The 24,106-nt window shown below is 40.9% G+C and overlaps 3 protein-coding genes and 1 long non-coding RNA gene across 12 annotated transcripts in view; 1 reads left to right on the forward strand and 3 right to left on the reverse strand.

Annotated features, from left to right (window-relative positions):
• LOC135343177 (spatacsin-like) overlaps positions 1-24,106 on the reverse strand; it is a 157,933-nt gene that overhangs the window by 41,384 nt on the left and 92,443 nt on the right. For all 3 annotated transcript variants that reach the window (XR_010397087.1, XR_010397085.1, XR_010397086.1), the window contains exon 42: positions 6,979-7,059. The gene's annotated coding sequence lies outside the window, so the exon portion shown is untranslated. The remainder of the gene's footprint in view (positions 1-6,978; positions 7,060-24,106) is intronic.
• LOC135343197 (uncharacterized) lies at positions 3,818-5,596 on the reverse strand. The gene is made up of 3 exons (XR_010397094.1): positions 5,175-5,596; positions 4,839-5,062; positions 3,818-4,782 (listed from the first exon to the last, which is right to left on the reverse strand). It is a non-coding gene; the product is annotated as an uncharacterized LOC135343197 (long non-coding RNA).
• Positions 7,582-24,106, reverse strand: part of LOC135343193 (uncharacterized) — a 46,584-nt gene continuing 30,059 nt past the window's right edge. Inside the window, exons 1-10 of one of the 5 annotated variants that reach the window (XM_064540183.1) lie at positions 15,841-15,949; positions 15,663-15,781; positions 15,249-15,397; positions 15,012-15,119; positions 14,712-14,827; positions 14,446-14,536; positions 12,572-12,746; positions 12,123-12,280; positions 11,636-11,768; positions 7,582-7,722 (exon numbers count right to left, since the gene is read on the reverse strand). In XM_064540183.1, coding sequence (XP_064396253.1) covers positions 7,712-7,722; positions 11,636-11,768; positions 12,123-12,280; positions 12,572-12,746; positions 14,446-14,448 — 480 coding nt within the window. In that variant the 5' untranslated portion in view covers positions 14,449-14,536; positions 14,712-14,827; positions 15,012-15,119; ... (1 more) ...; positions 15,663-15,781; positions 15,841-15,949 and the 3' untranslated portion in view covers positions 7,582-7,711. Of the gene's footprint in view, positions 7,723-11,635; positions 11,769-12,122; positions 12,281-12,571; positions 12,747-14,445; positions 14,540-14,711; positions 14,828-15,011; positions 15,120-15,248; positions 15,398-15,662; positions 15,782-15,840; positions 15,950-24,106 lie in introns of those variants that run through there. The other 4 variants (XM_064540181.1, XM_064540182.1, XM_064540184.1 and 1 more) reach the window with 4 other exon arrangements.
• On the forward strand, positions 20,818-24,093 carry LOC135343183 (TNF receptor-associated factor 5-like). 3 transcript variants are annotated; one of them, XM_064540163.1, is made up of 9 exons: positions 20,818-21,118; positions 21,269-21,320; positions 21,542-21,604; positions 21,711-21,860; positions 22,135-22,203; positions 22,309-22,395; positions 23,022-23,296; positions 23,536-23,660; positions 23,816-24,093. In XM_064540163.1, the coding sequence occupies exons 1-9, from the start codon at positions 21,105-21,107 to the stop codon at positions 23,995-23,997; spliced, it is 1,017 nt and encodes a 338-aa protein (XP_064396233.1). In that variant the 5' UTR covers positions 20,818-21,104; the 3' UTR covers positions 23,998-24,093. The 3 variants fall into 3 exon arrangements, with proteins under 3 accessions (XP_064396233.1, XP_064396235.1, XP_064396236.1); XM_064540165.1 differs by having other exon boundaries at positions 22,144-22,203; XM_064540166.1 differs by lacking the exon at positions 22,135-22,203 and having other exon boundaries at positions 20,820-21,118.

The following is a 24,106-nucleotide window of genomic DNA, read 5'->3' on the forward strand; positions in this document are numbered from 1 at the left end:
AATACATTATAATAGAATCCCATTTCATAATTAAACCAGAGTGGGACATTCAAGTTGCATGAGATCATGATCACGGCAGTTAACATGTACAGCTGCGTGCTTAGAACAGTTGCCATGACTTCTAATTTGATGAACTCCCTTTAATCTTATTTATGAAGGACGGAAGTTTGCCAACCAAAGGACACTCTACATTAGCTATAAGTCATGTGGTATGAGTGGTCCCAACTCACAGTGATCACTGCAACTATAAATGCTTAACTGCCAAGTACTTGTGTATTGTCCAACTATACCACGTACATGTATAGAATTAAGTTGAAGGGCATTATGAGCATTATGGCTTCCTTATAATTCCTGTCCAACATTCCATTTAGCAATTCACTATTATTGGTTTTCTCGTAACAATTACATGGAAACTGTGGTTGTATTAAGGAAAGCCAGAGGCATAGAAACATGACTTGTGATGTCACAAAAGGTGGATGGAGCCACCTGTGTGAAGTGATGCATGCACTTCACATGAATAACGACTTTAGATACCACACTGACTTTACGTAATAATTATCACTAGCCGTTATGGTAAGCTAGTGTTAGCATAAATTGTTATATTTGTTACCTGAGATCAAAATACGTATACATGCACACATATAATATAATCTGGTGATCTTCAACTCACACAGTTATTTGTGGAATAGAAAGCAGTCAGTTAATTTAATAAGAGGCACAGCTGAATAAACATATCATGTCTATCAACAAGGATGTTTTGTTATCAATTACTATGTATACTTTGTTTGCAAGATAATGCACAAGTCAGGTGTTGGCAGTTGCTGAAAGCTCCCAAAACACACATCACAAAGGCGATTAATAAACAACCCAAGTTATTATAAATACAGTACACACACCACGTACAATAGACACTACACATAGACAGAATTGCCGACAAAAAAATAATGACAAATAAAGCAGGGAAGCTTTATAAAATATGCCGCATAAACCAAATGCCACAATTGATCACTTCAGGACAGCTACCATAGACCCACAATTGTCAACCATTGGGCACTAGAATTAAGACACACAACCATAGACCATTGGGGCAAAAAAATAAGAAATGTAAATAAGAATGCTGAACGGACAAGGCCTTGTCCGTTCAGCATTCTTATTTACAGCAGACCCCTGCAAAGGTCAAATATAACAAAACAGTGTTCACAAGAGTATTCCTAATGCCCTAGCTACACCGTAAACAAAAGAAACCCCAGCTGTTAAAAGTCAGCTTTTATATATATAGACCAGTGGTGTTAATGGTAAATGTGGTCTATCCCTCAGCTACTAAAATTCATTTCTCAGTGTACCCAGTGTACCCAGTGTACCAAGGCCTAGTCAGGTATACACAGTGAACCTTTTGTTCGAGCGGTGTCATACCTAGTCACAGTATCACTTGCAAATTCAATTACATCTACATGTGCATAAAAATGCAAATACAAATTGATAGAAAGGGGATTTATTTCAAGGCCCATAAGGAAAGCCACAAGAGGCATGACATGTGATGTCACAAAGGTTGTAGTGTATTTATAGCCAGTCACCTAGCGCCTGTGAGCTGATGAGACAAGATGGCAGCTTATAATTATAGACATCCCATAAACCACAGTAGTGGCATATTACATACATACCATACTTGAGCAAAGTCAATTCAGTAGCAGCCATGTATGTACATATATATAGCGACTCAAAACAAGGAATTAAGTTAATACATCCAAGTGCCCTATAGACATAGACCCCAGCAAAACCTGGATTGATTAGAAATCAATAGAAATCAATTAACAACAAGGGTTAAAATTACCTTCTTTGGGTGGTCGTTCCTGACAGGCCGAGTCATTATAATAAGATATTCATAGCATAATTTTTCATATATACCGGTCTTTAAACAACAATAACCATGTCTGCACGGGTGGCCTAATTACCGCTGAAGGGTTCTACAAAGGTTTAAGTTTGGGGACTGAAATCAATAGCAATGTCAATAATGTACACGCAGCATTATAGATTCTCAGTTGATAAGGAAAATATCATACGAAGTGTTTATATAGTCACCCTAGCTGTGACATCATCGGGTACAATTATACTGTCATGTACGTTCACCAAGAGATTGTCACGGAAACTGCGTGACATGCACAGACTATAGCAGTAAATAAAGGTAAACTAGAAAATACAATAATTCCTCTACTGACATCGTAAGCATTCAGAGCTCCCTTACTTCAAATATTGACCATATCCCTGTTATTAACATGCAGCAGAATCAACAGGCAAACCTTCCCAGCTGCAAATGGCTTATGCAATTATAGACAGTTGAAAGTACTCGATCACTTCAGTCTAACATCATTATCTCAATCAATACACAGTGAACCTTGAGTCCAGTGATATCCTACGTGCCTAGTCACAGTTCTTACCATGGGAGGTAACTATTGCATATGCACGTTTATCATGGAAGTGGGATTTCAAAGGGACCTACTGTGTATTCTAGAATGTTCTAGATTCACTTGATGGGGGAAATTAAGTCATACAGAGACATAATTTATAATTATGACATCACTGATGTCACAAAGAGTGTCCACTTTGAAAGCAGCAATGACTATACCGGTATGCCCATACGCACCAATACAGGATGACAGAGTTGCGTATGGCAATCAACATCCACAAAGAGTAGCACTGTTTACAGCGCACTGCACTGCACTTATAATGACATCCTATAGTGCCACGTACACATTAGATGCAAAATGCACAAGAAAGAATACATCAGTCATTGATAATATTCACAGAGTTCAACTGTGTGTACACAACACACAGGAGTGCAACCTTTACTTTGGGTGGCCATCCCTGTCAACTCAACATGTGTATACAGTCATATTCATGTAAGCAACAACACTGTATAACATAACTGGTTGTTTATAGCCTCCCCCGGGAAACAAGGACCTGGTTGTAGATCGGACTTGATAACATTGCACAGTAACTCAACAGGGCCTTTTATACAATCATACTAGCTGTTTAAATTCATTAATTTATCACCGAATAAACCCAGAGGTCAAAAATATTATGTATACATCAACTTGAGTGCATGTACATACACATGATGTAAACCAGCTTTACCGTATTCCTCGTGCCACCCATGCTCTCGTGTGGTTACCCCTCGCGCCACCCATGCTCTCGTGTGGTTACCCCTCGTGCCACCCATGCTCTCGTGTGGTTACCCCTCGAGGCATAACAACACATATTATACTTAAGCAACTAGTGTTCAAGCTGGCGCTGTGCTAATGCCTCTCGCCATGTTTTTGCTTTCGCTCACAAGTATTAGAAAGGTTAATAATTTGCAATAATTATGATTTTAAATTGACAGAATAGGTGTTAGCAATTGATTAAACACAGTAACGAATAATATAAATTGAGTAATTATCAGAAAAGGTTGGTTTGTGGCTTACCTGGACTAGTTGGGCAGAGCCCGACCGTCCCTGACGGGAGGTCGGGGGACATGCTTATATAGGATTTGTACTTGTGTGTTATGTAATACTGCTTGGAGCATCATGAATATAATCATTTTAAGTGGGTGTTAAACGCAATATGCACCGCACTGCACCACACTGGCTGGCACTGAACAACATGACTTTGCTACTAAATAAATAAAGTACTGAGCAAGAATGGCCCAAGTGCTACAATGTTTTGGATGTGGGGATGAGCTATCAAGGCCTGGTAACAGGAGAGCTCTTGATGGTCCGGCTGGAAAGGAAGTGTTGGACCTGTGGACAATGCTACTGGAGAATGAGGAAGAACAGATGTGTGCTGATGTCGACATTAACAGTATTGTAAATGGCAGTGATAAAAACAGATTGCCCAAAATGTGCAGGAAATGTTTCGGTAGATATAGCAGCTTTCTTGAAGCACAGGTAATAATGAAAATAAAATTTGTAATTAGCTGAAAGAAGTAACTAAGTCTTAGGTCACACTGTCCACATAAACATGACTTAGAACAAATATCACAGCACAAGCAATTGAAACCGAGATCAACATGTTTGTAATTGTCAATATTTCGGAAAAGACTATCCCTTCTACAATCTGTAGTGTTGAAGTTTGAAGCATATTCTTTAATCTCATTATCAACTTGATGGTAAATTCTTGCCTTCAAAAGGGTTACACGTGATGGTTTACCATCTCAACCTGCTCTACCAGTCTCTTGTACATAGCTACTGATATCGTCTGACAGGCCAACATGAATGATTTACCGAATGTTGGGACAATCAACACCCATACCAAATTCCATAGTAGCTACAACAATGCGAAGATTGCCATCACCCTTAAATAAACGAATGATTTCAGATTTATGGGCTGGATCAGTGACACTTGTAAACATGTCCACGAGGCGAAATTCAGGAAGATCAGGTGCATCATCAGGATTTGTGAATGCAGCTCCAAGGTAATCCTTAAAGAAGAGGTACATGTCACCACACACCAAAAGAACGTCCATATATGATTGTTGTGGGAAACTTGTTTCTCTCGATTACCAATTTCTGGGCCAAGTTTTGGAATGTCTCTGGTATACTTTTGAACAATCCAACAGCATAAATCAAATTTGGGATTACTGGGACTCTCGTAATGACAAATGGGTTTCTTAGGCCAACAATACGAGAAATGAATGAAATGTCACTTCGGGTAGCTGTTGCTGTTAGCGCCATCACATGAACTGATGTTGGAATGAGGCTGCGCACTTCTCTAATTCTCAACAGCATTTGCCTGAAAGTCTCACCCCTGCAATAATATTATTGGTACACATGTTAATAATAAACGATGAGTCAAATACATACCATTTCTTCACACAATGAGCTTCATCGATTATCAAAGCCTTGAGTCTATTAGCATACACATCTCCCCCCAGAAGTCTTCTCCAATGCTTCTTGCTGATGATCATTTCAGGTGTAAAGAATACTAGCTGATACTTTCCGTGGAAGATCGCATCCATTGTAGCTGCATCAGACATCTCGCCCGAGACATATGTGCTAGAGATGCCTTTAGAACAATAGATGGCTACCTATATAATAATAGAATAAAAGCATCCAGCTTAGAATGATCTAGTTATGTGTAAACAGCTCATATGCACATGTACGTATAATTATATGTATGTTCTATCTAGCCTTACATACCTGATCATGAATGATGGCCAGCAGAGGACTGGAGTAACTACTACTACTACAATAGAATGACCTTTCTCCTTCTCCAATATTTTGTCAAATGCTGCAGGCAAACAAGCATAGCAAAGGCTCTTTCCAAATCCAGTAGGCAATACAGCAAAGACATCTCTGTCTCTCAGAAAAGAAGTGACTACTTCCAAGCTCGTTAGCAGCTTCTGTGACAACTTTTGTACTTGTGTAACTTTCTCCATTTTGCTCAAGGCAGCTCCGCCCAGCTGCACACCCACCTAGCTAAGTGGGTGTTAACCAACCACTTGCAATACTGCAATCTGATTGGGCTGCACTCCTCAGTGCAGCAGTACAAATCCTATATAAGCGTGTCACCCGGCCACCCGTTGGGAACGGGTGCCGGGCTCCGCCCAGCTATACCTGGACCTCAACAAAGCTGATTCTCTACAAAATGGATTCTCTTACACGTGGTATTGAGCGCGCATGCGCATTAGATCTACATCCAGGAATAGGGGTGTGTCTGCAGTTCAATCAATAATGGCTACTAAAATAGCTAGCTTCTTTAGCAGCTCTTTCTAACTCTTGTAGCCAACAAAAAGCTAGCGCTTAAGTGCAAGGCTAACTCATAAGTTGAATAGAAAGTTTGTGCGAACAGATGATGCTATGAAAGATTCTGAAGAGACTGCAACAGCCTTCAATGTGAGTCAAACTAGCCATAACTCGAGAAAGAAGCTTTAGTTTGCTAATCCACGAATCAAAATCCAAGAGAACGTGGCTAGAAGCCTATAGAAGCTGTTAGTTTTCGTCGCATTGTAACCGTTGAGCAGTTATAGCTGGAATACACACACACACACACAGACAGACAGACACACACACAGTCAGCTTTACCGTATCCCTCGTGCGGCTACGCTTCGAGGCATAAAAACAACTGAATACAAACACAACCAACTGAGCGCTTTATGACAAACAAATTCCAACTGCACGTACACAGAATATGGACACACAGAGAGTTAAAACGAATTTCCGAGAAAGAATCACATAAATGCAGGAAAGCATGGGAAGTAACCAATTGTTACTATATGAATTTTAACAAAAATTGCTTTCTCAAACTGAATTTCGTTCTCAGGCTATTTATGGCAAGCTAGCTAGCTAACTACTTACAAGCAGGCATTGTCAGCACAACTATATATTGGTTACCTGCGGTTGTCGTACATGCATCATCTCTTACATAAGAATAGAGTTAATTAGACACAGCTGAATAAACACATCGATCATGTCTATCAACAAACAAAGTGTTCTTTATTGAGAATTAAAAGCTACGTAAGGGACTTATGCATGCACCATTTGTTGTCAATACACCAGTGTACTATATAGTCACTAGCTGAAAGCTTATTTCACTCCCAAAAACACACAGGCATATAGCATTAAATAAACCTGAGTATCCTTACAGTACACATACATACACTATAACAAGATACTAGTACATTAATAATTGATTACAAATTAAACAGAGAAGCTTTAAGTTATTATGTCTGCATGGTAATGGAGAGAAGAGGCTTCATTCAAGCTTGGCCAACTTTTATTGCAAAGAAAAACCACAACCATAGACACAGAAGCCCTCCAACCATTGGGGATAGACCCAGAAGCCCGCCAACCATTGGGGATAGACCCAGAAGCCCGCCAACCATTGGGGATAGACCCAGAAGCCCGCCAACCATTGGGGCACTAGAAGGGTAACTTTAGGACGGCCATAAGTTGCTTTCCACATAGCTCAGAGAGCCAACACCAAACTAGGTACCAGACTCACCAGTACAATGGTGAGGTCTGCACTGTCATGGTTAAATAGCTGTGCCAGCTCTCTAGCCTGTGTGATAAGCCCAGCGTTCAACTATAGGGGGGAACATTACATCATCAGCACTGAATATAACATTCCAACCAACTACTAAATATGGGGACAAGGTCATGCATGCATGCATGGGTTGCCTAGCAAGTCGATAAGTATTGAGAGACTGCAGGTGACCCAAGGTGGTACAACCATGCACTGTATCATGGGGTCACACCATGTACCCATATTAGCAAAGTAATAAAGTAAACAATTCCAAGAAACAATTCCAGCAATACTAGTACATGCATGGTTAGATCAGGTACTGCACTATGGCATGTATACGTGTGGGGGGTCTGTGTATACGTGTGGGGGTCTGTGCATGTGCGTGGGGGGTCTGTGCATGTGTGACAATTAATTAATGACTTACTAATCTTCCCAGTAAGAGGTCTAAGAAAATATACATGGTACAGTGATGACCCTTTACCAGTTACACAAATACACCCACTTTTCAGACAGACCGCTTTTGTTTGGTCCATCAACTTAAACTGGGACATTTTCTGATAGGAGAAGCTCGTTTAGCCGTCGTCGACCTTTGAACTCTTCCTCGGCCGTCACTGAGAGTGATGAGAGGAGGGAGGTGTGGTCAGTGTACTGGGAGTAGTCTGGTGCTCCTCCTTGAAGCTCAGGCAGGAAAGGAAGAGAAGAAGAACTGCTACTACTGGTGGACTGTAGAGGGACGGAGAAAATATGATAATTAGTAAATGAACGGACGGTACACTGCCTCCATCTGGTACCGAAGTCATAGCAAGTGAGATTGTACACAGTGGTTGAGATATACAGCTGCACATATCTCACACAGGACAATGAACTTCAACCTCATTACGATTTTTAGTACTCAAAATGTTGTTAGGAATGATATACCCAGGAGGTAGGTACTGTACTATACTCATAATATTGTGTGTGGGGAGAGGGGTAGGGGTAGTAACAGTACAGGGAAACAACTGGCAAACAGACACACTCAAGGAAAGGTCAGTGGCTAGGTCGGGAGGTTAGCACAAATTATGTGAACTTTGCATTCCCTGCACAATTAGAACTGTCTCTTGAGACCACATGACACAACAAATATACAATATGGCTCCCGTATAAAGCATTACAGCCAATACAGCCAATACAGACATACATGTAGGTGGCAGAATAATTGCATTTCTCCGGAGAGTAGGTAGGTAGCAGGTGTTAGAGGGAATTAGGATAATAAGTATGAGGGACTTCTTAGACAGCACTAAACTTTGTACTTAGAAATTTCAAGACTGCATGTATACAAACAAACAAAGGGGGTGGTAGTTGCTTGAGGGGGCGGTAGTTGCTGGAGGGGTCTGTCTGGTGCCATTGGCAACAGTATTCAGATCTCAATACACACCATTTCATACCAACACAACAGCGACTCAGTAAACAGCATTGTAGTCTCAAGTCTCCTGGTAACCAATCACTAATGGCACTAGGGGCGATCATTGTTAGGGGGGGGGGGGGGGGGTAATATCAGTACAGGGAAACAACTGGCAGTCAAGGAAAGGTCAATGGCTAGGTCGGGAGGTTAACACAAACTATGTGAACTCTGCATTCTAAGCCAATAAGCCATATTACATACATACATGGACATGTACATGCATGACTCAGAATAGCAGGTGCTAAAAGAAATTAGTGTGAGCTAATTATGAGAGGAAAACTTTGCACTTTACATTAATAGAGAATTAAGATACATGTACATATGCAAACAAGTTAAACAAAACATGGGGGGGGGGGGGGGGGTAGCTCAGGGAAATGTTTGAGGGGTCTGCCCGTGCACTAGACAAGAGCATTGAGGTGGATCCAGATATCAACAGACAATACAATAGCTCAATAAACAGCATTGTGGAGTCAATACCAGTCGCTCTCTTGAGAGATAGTCTTGAGTTCTGCTAAGTACACTAATGGCAACCATTTAGATAATCAAGGAAGTCTCTCTTGACCTACATGTAGCTGTGCCTGGGCTTCCTTACATGCTTCAAATTAATTATGAGATTATGGTGCATTGTGCAAGATCTGTCTCAAGTTTCTACCCACCCACACCCCTCTCAAGTAAGCACTAGCAGTCAACACGGTACAACACAACAGTGCCTATGTTATGGTGGTGCACGGCTTCAGTGGGTGTTTTCAATCAGTATAGTGACCTTTTTGAATATCATCTCAATTACGAGTAGCAGGAGAAATTAACAACTTGTTTTTAAGTGAACTTGTTGTTGTTGTTCTATCACACTGTCTAATGAATGGAAACTTTTGTTTACAGACAACTACGAAAACAGATCCACCAAACAGATACACTGCTAGCTGATGGGAATCCATAGATATAATTATAGTGTGCACGTCTTCAGTGGGTGTTTTCCATCAGACCGTTTTTGAAGATCATGCATCAGAAGGAAGATCATGAATCAGAAGGATTTCTTATACATGTAGTGTGAACCCATCACACCTTTTTGAAGATCATGCCATCCAGAAGGATTTCTTATACATGTAGTGTGAACCGTAAGATGCACTTTACATTAAAGAGACTGTAACAAAAGGTGTGGGTGGGGGGGGGTAGCTCAGGGAATGTTTGAGGGGTCTGGCTAGGGCAACTAGAGTACTGAAGTGCTAACCATCGGCTGTTGACATGATTTAGAGGTAGTCACAGTGTTACAATAATAAAGAAGCAACAAACCACAATTTTAGCTTTCTACTTTAAAACTACGCAGTGCTATGGCCGGCAGCCAGGTAAGCATGCTCAGATGTCACAAACAAGCACACACACCAACAGACTACTATACTCACTGGCCAAAGCACGACCTCGGGTAAATAAGGTGGATTGAGAAATTAGCAGACAATACAATGGCTCTCAATACCAGTAGTCAGGTCTCTTGAGAGATAATCCTGCTAAATGAACTAATGGCAATGAAATTAGGACAATCAGTGTGCACTAGACAAGAGCAATATGAGAAATCAACAGACAATACAATAGCTCATTAAACAGCATTGTGGATCAATGCCAGTCAGGTCTCTTGAGAGATGGCCTGGCATAGTTCTGCTAGGTACACTAATGGCATTAAAGACAATCACTAGACAAACAAAGTCATTGAAACTTCACCTGAGTGCATGGCTTCTTTACAGTCATGCTTGCTTAACTATGAGATTATGGTGCATTATACAAGAATCTGTCTCAAGTCACCCACCCAACCACTCTCTGACTCAATGATGTAAGCACCAGCCAACACAACACAACACAACACAACACACAACACAACAGGTGTTTTCCATCAGACTACAGTATAGTACCGTTTTTGAAGATCGTCCCGGTTACGGCATGACTTAACAACCCCGACTTGTTTTTAGTGAAATTGTTGCTGCTCTATCGCACTGTTTAATGGCATCTACTCTTATTTACAGACAGTTAGGAAAACAGACCCACCAGACTGATTCAAACATGGAATTCAGACTTGTGCTTAACAGAGAGCTAAGAAAACAGCTAGATGCACTGAATCGTATATACACAATTTGTTGAAAGACATTGCTGACATTGCACTCTGTACCTAGACTACAGATTGAGTGTATTTGTTGTGGTGATATGTTTTCCTGTTTTTGTTGCTAGGAGATTCAGAGGTCAGATAATTAGAGAGTATAGAAATTAGTAAAGCACGACTTCAAAGAACTAGACACTTCAGAATTGACAGGTGAGTACTGAGATTACGCAAAACAGGGGAATATCAAACACTGATGTATATGTGGCATGACTATAAAGTGCATTCTAGAGCCACCAGTAACAACATGCATTGAGGCAGTTCTTAAGACAATCACATTCAGCAAACACATCGAAATTCCGTGGTATACAAGAAGCCTTGGCTTTTGGATAGGAAGCACACAAGGGGGAGGTTACAACCAGGTCTGTTTACAATTCTGATAAAACACTTCATAGGATAAACTCCCGCTACTGTGGGATATCTATTATTAGCGCTGTGTGCTAGCCAACACAACCATAGACACACACACAAGGAACTGATCTAACTCACATGGTAGGTAATTAAGATCGAGACATGTTAAGAATATAATTAGAAAGTATAGAAATCAGTAAAGCACGGCTTCAAAGAACTAGACAGTTCAGAATTGAAAGGTGAGTACTGAATTAAAACACATTACGCAAAACAGGGGAATAATTCTAATGACTGCGTGCATGACTAAAAAGTGCATTCTAGAGTCACCAGTAATCAACATGCGGTGAAGGCAGTTTTTAAGACAAAATCACACACATTGGAATACCAGAAGCCTTTTGTTTAACCCACTAGGCTTTTGAATAGGAAGTACACCAGTGGGAGGTTACAACCCGCAGATAACACTTTATATAAACGATAGAGTGGAAAAACATTCCGCCACCATAATCATGGGAAAACTATTATCAGCTGTGTGCTAGCCAACACAACCACAGACTGGTACACACAAGAACTAACTCATACTTACACGTTAGATATTAAATTAAGCAATACACGATCGAAACATAAAAAGTAAAAAGGCCTCCACAATCAATACTGCTTACACAGTAATAGTATGTATAATATATAATTATACGGTCACTCACCTTTTCTCACAGTTACTTTGCTGGCTGTAGAATTCACGATGTTGGCATACTTTCTAGCGATATTGAACTGTTCTTTCTGAAGCAGCTGGCTCAGTACATACTCAGCATGTACCTCCACTTCAACTGAATATACCTATAGTCAGTATGAAGGTGAAAGTGAAGGAAGTTTTCGTATACACAGCGATAAGACAACATCAATAAAGCCAACGTTTGTATTACTATATACGGTTCCAATATTTTTGTGTTTGGATAGTATCAGGAGTTCATTCTGATAGTATATACATTAACATAAATACATGTTACATGTTTGCTATGCTAAGCAATTTGAGAGCAGAAACACTCCTGCTAGCCAGGGTACCTAGGATAATGATACCTTACATACAGTCCACACCTAGGAGAGGGTAGACTAGTACTGGGGTTATAAAAGATCAATGAAAATGATGAGCTGGTTATATTGCACAGTGGGTTACGTGATACTGTCACTGACCTGTGCCAGTGTTTGGGTGTGTGATGATGTATCAAAGGCCTGTGTGAGGACCGTGTTGGACGCCAGACCAGCCTCAGTAAGGGTAAAGGCAGTATTGGAGGCCAGACCAGCCTCTGTCAGGATCAGGGTCATTTGATACAGCTCTTCATACTTCAACACTGCAAGGGGGAGATCACGTGATTACAACACAACACACATACACACAGTGTACCTCCACCTTAGCCTGTGCTGTGTCATGTTTTTAGGAGAGCACAAAAGAACAGAGACTGCCATTTTTGCAGCACCACAGATGTGCACATGTTTCTTTAAACCCACTTGTGGAGTCACATGATGCACGTACAGGGTGTGTATTAACCACGAGAATGTACTAACATAATTGTGGTTGCACAGCCCATGAATCGCAATCATATTGTTCCTATGGTTTCATTCAGATATTCATAGACACGTACCGCTGGCAGTGCACTTGAAGTCCTGTCCAAACTGTGCCTCTGAGAGTAGGCGCAGGAGGTGTGACCTCTCAAAGGGGGTGGGGCATCTCACAAGCATGTGCATTGCCATGGTAGCGGCCACTTTATCCACCCACGCAGTGTCACCAATAGAGAGCTCCATACTGTACTGATGCACCTGTGTGTGTGTGTGTGTGTGTGTGTGTGTGTGTGTGTGGGGGGGGGGTGTGAGGGGAAGAATTGTACTAATAATTATACTGTGTACTTTAAAAAATATATATATCTATAAGTATTGCATCATAGTAGCTGGTTGATACATAAGCGATAAGTTTATACTGCAATGCTTGGTGAACAATGGCACGTTTTAGCATCAACAGAAACCATCTGCCACAGTCTTGGAAAGGAGAGGTCCACTTACACCGATAATCAGATAAAGCTAATGGTTCAACTGAAAACTCTCTATTTGGAAAGTGAAAACTTAGCAAGACAATAGGTGGGTCAGATCTCAAACAATAAGCCCATAAAGAGTCTCAAGGATTGAGGGAAATCTTTCACTGCATTCTGACAGTATCCATGCAGTTTTAGAACAATCATTTGAGTTAAAGAATGCAGGGAAACCTTCTCATCGTGTCTTATGCCAATACATACAGTCATGCATGTATACCCATAAACAGAACTATTTAACCCAGCAGGTGCAAGCCTGAGAACCGCTGAGTCACGTAGGCCAGCCACCCACACACCAGGGTGGAATTTGAGTCACGTAGCATAACCACCCACATATCAGGGTGGAATTTGAGAAGCTGCGCTGAATCAACTCATTGAAACATGCACCCACTTCTTTAGGCAGTAGCTATTGTAATCTGAACCAGATATTGATGCTTCTAAAGCCTATTAATGGAAATACCAGGACGCCCACTCGATCAGTCCTTCCGCATACTCTATTAAGCAAGGCAATTAGGGATCAACAAACACTGTACACTCAATTGTCTAGCTAATCACAAGGTACGTAGACAAGACAAATCAAACAGCTTTATTACATCATTACCCACGCCAATAGTCCCACAGCATATGCAATATTGATTATCATAATAAACATTTCAGCCTTCACTTTGTTGAACTTATTATTTTTATTTGTATGGCACCAAAACATGAATTGTATAGAGTGGAGGTAATTACCTCGTGTGTGCGCAGCAGGGGTGGAGTGTGTGTGTGTGTGTGTGTGTGCGCAGCAGGGGTGGAGTGATTGGTGTGTGTGTGTGTGTGTGTGTGTGTGTGTGTGTGTGTGTGTGTGTGTGTGTGGCAGGGGTGGAGTGATTGGTGTGTGTGTGTGTGTGTGTGTGTGTGTGTGTGTGTGTGTGTGTGTGTGTGTGTGTGTGTGCGTGTGTGTGTGTGCGTGTGTGTGCGTGCGTGTGCGTGTGTGCGCGTGTGTGGACACAAACATTAGCTGTTTGAGCAAACTAGGCACTTTCATGAACTGCTTTAACTGATAATGAGGCAGTAGTTAAAAAAATAATAGGCTAGTTATAGTTGAAACTTGTAGGCGATATTTGAAGGCGACAAAAACACATTGTTTTTTAATCGATCTAATCGTTGCTTTATAGATTCACGATCATTCCCGATTCACAATGATAATGTTATAATAAGTGATAAAAGTTATTGTATCATAGAAGCTCAACGCACGAGGTGAATGCATCTTGTTACATTTTGTACTGATGACCCTTTACCAGTTGACAATTTGAACCACAAAACTATGTTTTATGTGGAACGTCCCTTTACCAGACAATTTGGAACAGGGTCATTAATTACAAACTGAAATATGAGCTTGAACCTTCACTGGTAAAGGGTCATCGATATTAAAAACCGGAAACAAGTATTACCATAGCAAGCTGCTAGTAATGGTCTCTCCAAGGCAATAGCATGGGCGAATAGTGATCACCATGGTGTCTTGTCAGCCTGGCATGAGAACAGCTGCTGCATAGGGGGGGGGGGGGGGGGATTGAAACATGTAGCAGCTTTGTGCATTCATACAAACTCTGAATGAAACTCAAACTCTAAGAATTATGCTGCCTCTACTGGGTCACTCAGAACAATAGCACGTTTGACGCATGAAGCATGCTAATAGTAGATTATTGGTAGAGCTCACGTGATACTGGAGTGAGTTGCTCATCAGACTCTTGTTTCTCCGTGGGGTGGTCCCTCTTCCTCCTCAGCTGGGGGTCCCCTGTCAACCTGGGGGGTGGCATCTCTTTGCAGGCCAACCTGTGGATAGGCTTGAATTAGCTCTAGATACAGCTAGGTCACTGCATGAGCATTATGCAACCCCAAAAAAAGTATACAGTAATGAGATCATGAGCCGTATTGGGGAAACATGTTGGTGCCTTTGAACACGCCCAGTAAACCAAATCAGTAGCTCTGTGTACTGTACATGAACATATTCACGTACATGGTCTAATAACGGAGAGGTTCCCCTGGTAACCATTGACGACACGGCCAAGTGGAGGTGCTCCCGTAGAGACAGGTCCAAGAAGCGCTTGTCCACTATCAACAGAACCTGCAGTAAAGAGAGAGGCAAGAGCTGGCAGTTAAATCTCAAAGCAATATAAAGTATACTGATACTGATGCTGAGGTTGGATTGCAAACACAGTACATGTATGCAAACTCAACATAATCTCCAGCGTACCTTCTGAGGTGGTATACTGCACAGCTGAGAGTGACAGAGAAGAGGCAGCCATTGTCCCTCCCTGGCACACACTGTGATGAACTCCGGTGAGGGGGGCAGTTGGTGACATTGATCGAAGACTCCAGCACTCCTCTGCCTCTAGGCCGTGCCTGAGGGTAGCAGGAGATCAATGCTGATACTACTAGTAGACACTAAGCAGCTAGCCGGGTACATGCATGTAGGAGTCAATCGTTATAGTCACATGATTGCATTGTTTGAGCTTCTCGATAGCTTATACAGGTGTGCTATTTAATTAATATGGAGTGCTGATTGAGCACCATTCCATATTCATTAGCTAACAATAACCGTGGGAAATGCATTAGGTACATAAGAGTGGTTCTGTATGTGTACACTGTATATGGCTATAGTGCTCACAGTTCCACTCCTCCAGAGGATATCATGTGATGTACGTGTGAAGGACTCTAGCTGGAAGAGGAGAGAGCCGGCCAAGCTCATGTTGTCAGGGTTACAATGTAGCTGAACAAACTGGGCAGCTGCAGAAGGCAATAGAGAGAACAGTTAGCAATTCATAACCTATGAATACACAACTTACCAATTTTCTGGCAACTTAACTAGCCCTCTGGAAATAAGATGCTCATAGATTCACCCATGTACGTGTTGAGCTTTATCACATAGCAAACACTTTTTACCAGGAGTGATCGTGAATCGGGAATGATCGTGAATCTAGAAAGCAACGATTAGAAAACGGTGTTTTTTGTCGCCTTCGAAGATCACCTAGAATGGGGAAGTGTAGGGTTAGAAGAGCATGTGCACTGAAGTAACAAAAAGTTCGCAAACAAGATTGTGGGTTGGTATAGTCTTTGCATGCTCCAACTAGTTGAGGGGCTCAATCTTTGCGATCTTTACCAGTTGGGTCCAGCACTCTTCTCGTTGCACCTCTTTTTTTATGCGAGACACTCGATCCCCTATTTTACTATCGGCCTGCATGTGTTTCTATACGCATTCGAATGAGGCTTTCGAAGGTTAACCTATTATGTTCAAAATTATGCCAGCAAAATCTACCAACCCCTATCCATGAGAGTGTCTAGTTCGCTCAAACAGCTCATTTTTGTGTCCACACACGCACGCACAAATCACTCTAGCGCACATACACAATTATCTAATTAGCTACTAAAAAATTAAAAAAAATAATTAGCTATCGTTAGCAACTACATTAAACTTCATTTCCAGTATTTCTCTTGTGATTTTTTTAGATATTTTATATTTTTATTATATAATTAATTTTTATGCATGGAATTCAATGTTCGTCAGTAGGAGTCTGCGGCTGCCAGGGCCAGGTTTCCTTCATAAATTGGTTTCCCAAATGTAGACGTTATAGCGAAGAGAATGATAGCAAAACTCAGCCTACATCTTATCTAGCCCATGACAACAGAGTATAGTCTTTCTTGTTTTCTTGATAACATCACGGTCTGCTAGTCGTTTGTAGAACGTTGTTCCTTCCTTTCCTATGCTGCCTGTAGTTGAGAAGACGAGAGGTGTAATGTTACTACGTTTTAAACTCTTTGCCATTAATTGTGTTCCCTTTTATTGGCTGCCTCATGTTGTTTGTGGATGGTGGCAGTGTCTTTGGAGTGATAACAGGGTGCATTTGGGTGAAATACTCTCACATCGGTTTAGGAATACATCCTGTGTTTTGGTTTCCAGAAACCACGTGCTTTGATGTTAGGGCAAGCCTCATCACCATCAATCGCTGATCTGTAGGTGAAGGTTTCTCCACTCAAAGGCTGCAGGGGAGCAACATTATATATGACAGACACTTGTGACAGCAGATTCGCGATTAAGTCTCATAATCGGGAAACCTCCCCTCTTTTATTTTCATCGCATGGTTGATTGTGAAAGGGGAGCTGCAAACACATGTCCCTGCGGTGTTCCGTATCTCCTAGCCATAGCGAAGATGTAATGAGTCTCTGAATTCATCTTTGTTAAAAAAGAAACCATGTTCTTCGATTGCTTAGCCACAGTGAAGCACCCTTTTCTTTGGCGTAGAAAATTGTCTATTTTGCTAGATCATTGGCGGTACTGATATCTCTCAGTCGATGCATTTCTATAATGTTCATCCTTGCTTCGCTTATATATTCTAGTGACACTGATCCCTCATGGCTTTGGGCAGTAATTAAGTTCACCATGGGTGTTGTTATAGTTACGGAGCATTGAATTAAATGACTGTGAATTTGTGGGCTTTGTGATTCCTAGACCACCCAGTCTTGATGGTAAGGCAGTGATGTCTCTTTCAATTTTGGAGCAGGGGGGCGGCTGATGATGGCAGGCAGGAGACTTTGGTGGATTGCATCCTCAAGGAGTTGCATTAGATCTTGAATGTCTGGTATAGTTCTAGCGATAAACGACCATCGACATAGACTGCCATGGACCAATGCTGAGTTAGTACACTGTTATGTCTGCCATTAAAGTTCCGATTTCTTTAACCCAGGCATTCACTTTCTTAACAACGAAATCATCTCTAGACTCATTAGAACCAATGACTGCACCTAGATGACGAGTACCGCCGGTGGTGATATGTACGTTTGTCCCTTCAAACAGTGCTTTTGCATTCTCCTCGAATTTTGGCTTCACATCCAGATATGATTTTAAATTTTTAGGGAAGTAGCCATAGTTGTGGGCCCAGAGTTAAGTTAAAAATGCAATCCCACCATTTCCTTAGATTTGAGCATGAGCCAGCAGCACAGCTCGCATCATCGACGTGTCAAACTTGCTGGATTTCTGGGTGACTGTTATGTAGCCCGGCTACATAACAGTCACCCAGAAATCAATTGTAGGTTCCGAATGAGTGGGGTGATGGAATACATCGCCATAGTGAGGGGATCCCTGGGTGGTATCTTTACAGGGTAATTTCTCTATTTCTTGGAACTACCATCCTCACTTGATTGTGATGATGAGTTGATTAGCACCTGAAATAGTTGGGCAGATAATGGGCAGAGCGTTAACTCAGCGTCTATTCAGGAGGGCCCCTTCTGCTTCGGGGTTGTTAAATATTTGTCTCATGGCATGGATTGCTGCTTCACAACCTTGCAATGGGCCTCTGCATCTTGAATGTCAGGGGAGAGGAGGATCCACAGGATAGCTTTGGAAATTATTCGGTTTGAGATTTACTTGATGCCGATTGGCCTTACATATTTACACACTAACCTGTACATGTAGCGAGCTATACAATATGAAACTTTACTAGAGAAGTATAAAGTTGCTTTTTTAGTTTTAACTAAGTTGGACGATGAAACGATTCTCTTGAGCAGTCCTAGTTTTTTTTACGCTTTAGCAGAGATTGCCAAATGAGTCCTATAGATTTTTATTGGACAGCGAAGAGTTTGGCTAGAGTGCACAAGGAGGTTTGAGGTGGTGGAGACTATATGAGAGACGTTGTCAAACAACTTTTTGAAATGAGAGCTTGTTGTAAACTAAGCTTTCTAGCACTTTTGAAACAGAGCACAGTTATAGTGAAATGAGTCTGTAGTTAGAGGCAGAACATTTTTCACCAGATTTCAAAACTGGCACTAGCAGTGGAGTTTCCACTCAGTGAAAAAGATGATGAAGCACTTGATATAGCCCGAAGCGAAAGGTTTGTAAGATTTTTGGCCTGATAGATTCTAGGCCAGATGCTTTGTGGGGGTTAAGGTTTGATTGACAGTGCTGTGAGGACTTATATACTGTGCTTACTAGCTGATGGCAGAGCATAGAAATCATTTATAGAAATCCCATTTAAGTTGCATATTTTAGAGTTTTAGCCATGCAGTTGGTTTCCATTCTTTGAGGTGTACTGTAGTCTGGGTAGATAGTGTATTACCTGGATTTCATAAAAAGTTAGGATATCAATCGCATGAATATCTGATCAGTATTTCACTGCCCCCAATGTATTTTGTTCTGTAAGAGATGCTGACACAGGATTCCTAGGCAGAATGTATGCTGGTACTTGTACCCTGACCTCTATGTCGCTCCATTTGTTTCATTATTCAATAGTGAAGAATATTCACAAGGATGTGTGTGATTGTCAATAATAATAGGTCAATGATTATCCAGCGATTGCCAATAACTATCGTCATGTTTGTCATTATATTCAACTTATTGTCAATAATTAAGTAATGTTTGTCAATGATTGTTGAATTTATTGTCAATAATTTTCCGGTCAATAATTGCTCGAATTATTAGCCAATAGCTAATTATCATCAAGTGTTACCGAATATTATTCAATGTCCCTGCTCTATTCTAGAATCTATATAGGTCACATTCACACCCGCGTATGTGCATAAACTAGACAAGAGCTCTCTTTCATTGTTCATAGTGACCACTCGTTCGATATTTCCAATTACCCGCTTAATATTTGGAACCCATATTTTCACCTTGTGAAAGAAACCACCCTGGCATACCAAAGACTATGTCAGTGCATGTATGAAACCACCACATCCTTTCATGTTCCTGGGTTGATTGACAGGGCTATAGTCTTGTGATATCAGCCGGTTCTTATTAGTAGCGTGGGAGGGAGAGAATCCTTCTGTCCCTCCCACGCTACTAATAATCATCCGGTTCTCATTAGTAGCGTGGGAGGGAGAGAACCATCCCACACTACTAATGAGAATTAACCGGCTGGTATGACAGGGCACTATTAAACAAGTATAATTTCTATATAATTTATTCCTGAATTTCCTGCTCAACTGCCATGTCAATCAGCCCAGAAACAATGAAAGAGATGCCGCAGCTGTTTATGTGCATGCTGTGATTCTAGAATGGAGCAGGCACATTGAATAATATTCGGTAACACTTGATGATAATTATTGGCCGATAATTCAAACAATTATTGACCAAAAAAAGATGAAAATTATTGACAATAAATTCAACAGTCATTGACAAACATTACTTAATTATTGACAATAAGTTGACAAACGTGACAATACTTATCGACAATCACTAGATAATCATTGACAATAAGGCAACCCAATTATTGACAATCACACGCATCCTTGTCAATATTTTTTGCACCATTGACAATATTTTTCACTATTGAATAATGAAACAAATGGAGCACCTCTGTTCTTGCGCTAATGTAACGTACTGCAAATTTGATATCGTACTTGAAGGATGTCATGTACCAAAGTAATATACGCTCTCAATAATTGTCTTATTTTTAGTTTTGTACCATCAACCCAACTTCCAACCTAGAGATAGATTTACCAGCCAATTTAATTTAGTACCTTTTATGGTAAATTCTATTGACCTGATTGACCTGTTTGTGGCATTGCCAATAGCCAGTGGTAAAGTAAAGAGATGGCAATTTAGCTAAAGCTACCTAACTATTAGAGTTATAAAGTTTCATATCTGCTGAATACTAACACAATGTAGTTAGTTACAGTTAAGTAGTACATCTAGGTTGATTGTGCCATAATTATATGACTATAATATGTAGCCAGTTGGCCTTACTGGTATACCAGGCTATAGTCACCCAGACACTACACAAATGTGACACTACCAGATAGGCTCAAGGCATTCACTCAAGGTAAAGTCACACTAACTAAATGTGTATTCTCATACTGTATTAAACGCTTTCATAACCTGTTTGTGAGCATTGGTCATTGGCAGAGTCATTGGACCCCCATTCCTGGGGGGCAATTGCTAGTGCCAAACTTACTTCCCATTTCCAATAATTAGACTGCATCCTGTTTAGCCTAATTGCTGATTACATTCCTTACAACATTCCAACATAATTACAACAGTTTATAAGACAGTAGACTGCAAGCTCAAGCTCATGATAGCATTTACTATCTATGGTGATAGTTTCTAAAGACTTTTCTCATGTTTCTAATGATGTAAGTACTCACTCTAGTGCAGTATTAAATACTGTGTTCATGTACACTGCTGCATGGCTGTAGGCCTAGCGCCTAGATAATAGCCTGTGCATTTTTATTTTCATTGGTTTGTGCAGAAGTTGTTCACTGATAATTACATTATCTGTCCAGGGCCCAAGCTAACCAAGAACCCTCAGAGTCATACAGTCCCAGAGCAAATGAGGTGAGTCTCTCAAGTGTGGTGATTTTCCATATCATTTGACCATTGTGCAAACTGTTTTCTCCATTGTGCAAACTGTTTTCGAATTGAAAGTCTCTATCTTCGTACTCAGCTTGTTTTGTGTAGTGAACACTGCATTGATTATACAAAACTGCAAACTTTAGCGTAGACTTCACAACAAATAATTAATTTGCAGTTGTATTTATTATTGAAATGTTCTGCAGGCGCAGTGTCCTGACAATGATACAGAGTTTGTCAGTGAAGTACCATTACAGGCCTCAGTTCAGGTAATTCAAACTGCACTCCATTTATTGCGGCTTTATCTTTTCGATGTACATGTATCAATCATGTGTTTATAGCTATGATAATACTCTTTCTTAAACCTACATACAGGCCACTGATGACGGTGGGTCATCAGCTGCTGTATATCCCTCTCTGAGACAACCCACCACAGAGTGCCCTCACCTCAACCCTCATGCACTGGTTGTGCAGTCACTGGGAATCAGTACCTCTATGCAACTAGTAGACTCATCTGTGCAATTTGTAAGTTAGTGTACATCTTTAGCACACCTCCCAATTCAATGTTATAGCCTAGTTTAGAGTTTAATTGTACAATGGTTTGCATTAGAACTCCTACATCAATTGCACATGGCCTGTGTGTTTGCTATAGTTACGAGTTAAGAGTTCAATGGTTTGCATTAGCACTTCCCCCTAAAATCTCCTGAGACGTGCTATTAGAATTCAATATTAATCGTAGCAACTGCAGCCATAATGTATTTACATTCCTTGACCAAGTCATAATTATCATGCTATCCTGGTATCCCAGGTGGATTGTTTTCCTTTTCCTGACACTGATTTCCCATTGTCTGTAGAGGAGAGTCAGGAAGTAAGCATCATATCCATACTACTCTTAATATTTGGCAGCATACAGCACTGCAGTTTACAAACAACACCTTTATGAGTAAATAAGCATGCTAATTCTTCTCTGTAGGGAATCTCAGGAGCCAGTAGGATCGTGGTGTCTACTGGGTTTACCTTCAACTATGAGCAAGTGAAGTTTCAAGAGAGGCATGTTTGGGTATGTCTTTCTGTTTGCACACTAGCTTGAATAATGGTAGCCGTAAGATGACCTGTTGGACATTGTTTGTTAATGTCTGGTTTGAAAGATACTACAATTGTTATTCCAAATTGTTTTTGTTTGATTTTGGTCTATAAGTGTACTTTTTGTGTACTCCAGTTTCTCTGACTAGTAGTCTTCTAGTCTGACCAAAATAGATTTACAAACCTTTTCCTATTGGTTATGAGGTGATCAAAAGCAGAGGAGGTACGACATCCGCGTATCATTCGCGTGTCTTTAACACACACATTCCGAAGTTTGACCTAAGGAATGTGTGTCTAAAACGTTTCCTTTGACACGCGGATGTCGTACCTCCTCTGGATCAAAAGGATGTACACATTGAGTGTCATAAGATCACATGTGGTTAGCTCTATTTTGTGGGAGAAACCCCACTGTTTGAATACCGCCTGTTTTAAAATCATCATGCATTTAATCAAATTTTGGTGGGGGAATTCCTATTGTATATGCTGTGTATGTGTTGGTAAACTCCCCAACTTACTAGCTAAGTCATGCAGCTATACATGTATGCTAGCCCACTTTGTATCGTTTTTGAATACAGATGATTGATTCATGTTGCTTACCCCCAGGTCTCAAAAGACCAAATGCACCATATTACAACAGATCAACCAATGGAGGACCAACCAATGGAGGTCCAACCAATGGAGGACCAACCAATGGAGGACCAACCAATGGAGGACCAACCATCTCCATCCTCGCATACCTGCACAGGAGAGCTCGAGTTAAAGGCTGTCACTTCCAACGGCACAGTGATATGGAAGATTCCCGACATTACCAGACAAAGGAGTGAGGCCATTGAGGGGAAGACACAGTGTCTATACAGTCCGTACTTCTATACTGTATGGTGAGTGTAGGGTGGGGTAATGGTAATCAATGTTGAGAACAGGCATTTAGGGAATGCTTTATTTCTAACACCTGGTGCCACGGTTGGTATAATGATCATTAGGTGTTTCTGGTTTCCATTCCATATAGATTCTGTGGAATGTGTCTGGGTATTCAAGTTAGGTTGCCTAGTAGCTTGTATCCCTTGACTAGCTGTTGTGTGTGCATATATTGATATTTACACATCTCTCACACGTACAGTGGCTGCAAGGTTTGTCTGCGGCTGTACCTCAATGGAGATGGCATGGGGAAGGGAACTCACATCTCCTTGTTCATTGATTGTGACAAATTGCCATTCAAAAGGAAGATATCACTCACTCTGATTGGTAAGTGTACCGTCATTAGTGACTGTCATTGGTGGTCGTTTTGTAAAAACTCTTTCCTGTGTTTACACAAGTTTTAGAACACAAGTTTAGATACATATAGGACAAGGTTTTAATATCAAGAGATCAATATTAATTACTATGTTTCATTCTTGCAGATCAGAAACAGATAAAGCACCCCATCTCTCAAGTGCTCAAGCCTCCTGCTCCTCAAATGGACAACTCTCAGTCTGAAATGAACATTGCATCTGGCTTTCCCATGTTTGCTAAGCAAGCTGCTCTTGATTCTAACTCGTACCTCCATAATGATTGCATGTATCTGAAGTGTAGTGCATCATAGTTAGCTAGTTCCTTAATTTTCAGTTCGTTTTGTACGTTTGTTCATTATAATAATTCTCATCTTGTGTACAATCATGATGTGTTTCTGGTCATGTGATCCACTGAAAAAT

The sequence above is a fragment of the Halichondria panicea genome, chromosome 10 (assembly GCF_963675165.1).
Source record: "Halichondria panicea chromosome 10, odHalPani1.1, whole genome shotgun sequence".
Classification (NCBI taxonomy): Eukaryota; Metazoa; Porifera; class Demospongiae; order Suberitida; family Halichondriidae; genus Halichondria; species Halichondria panicea.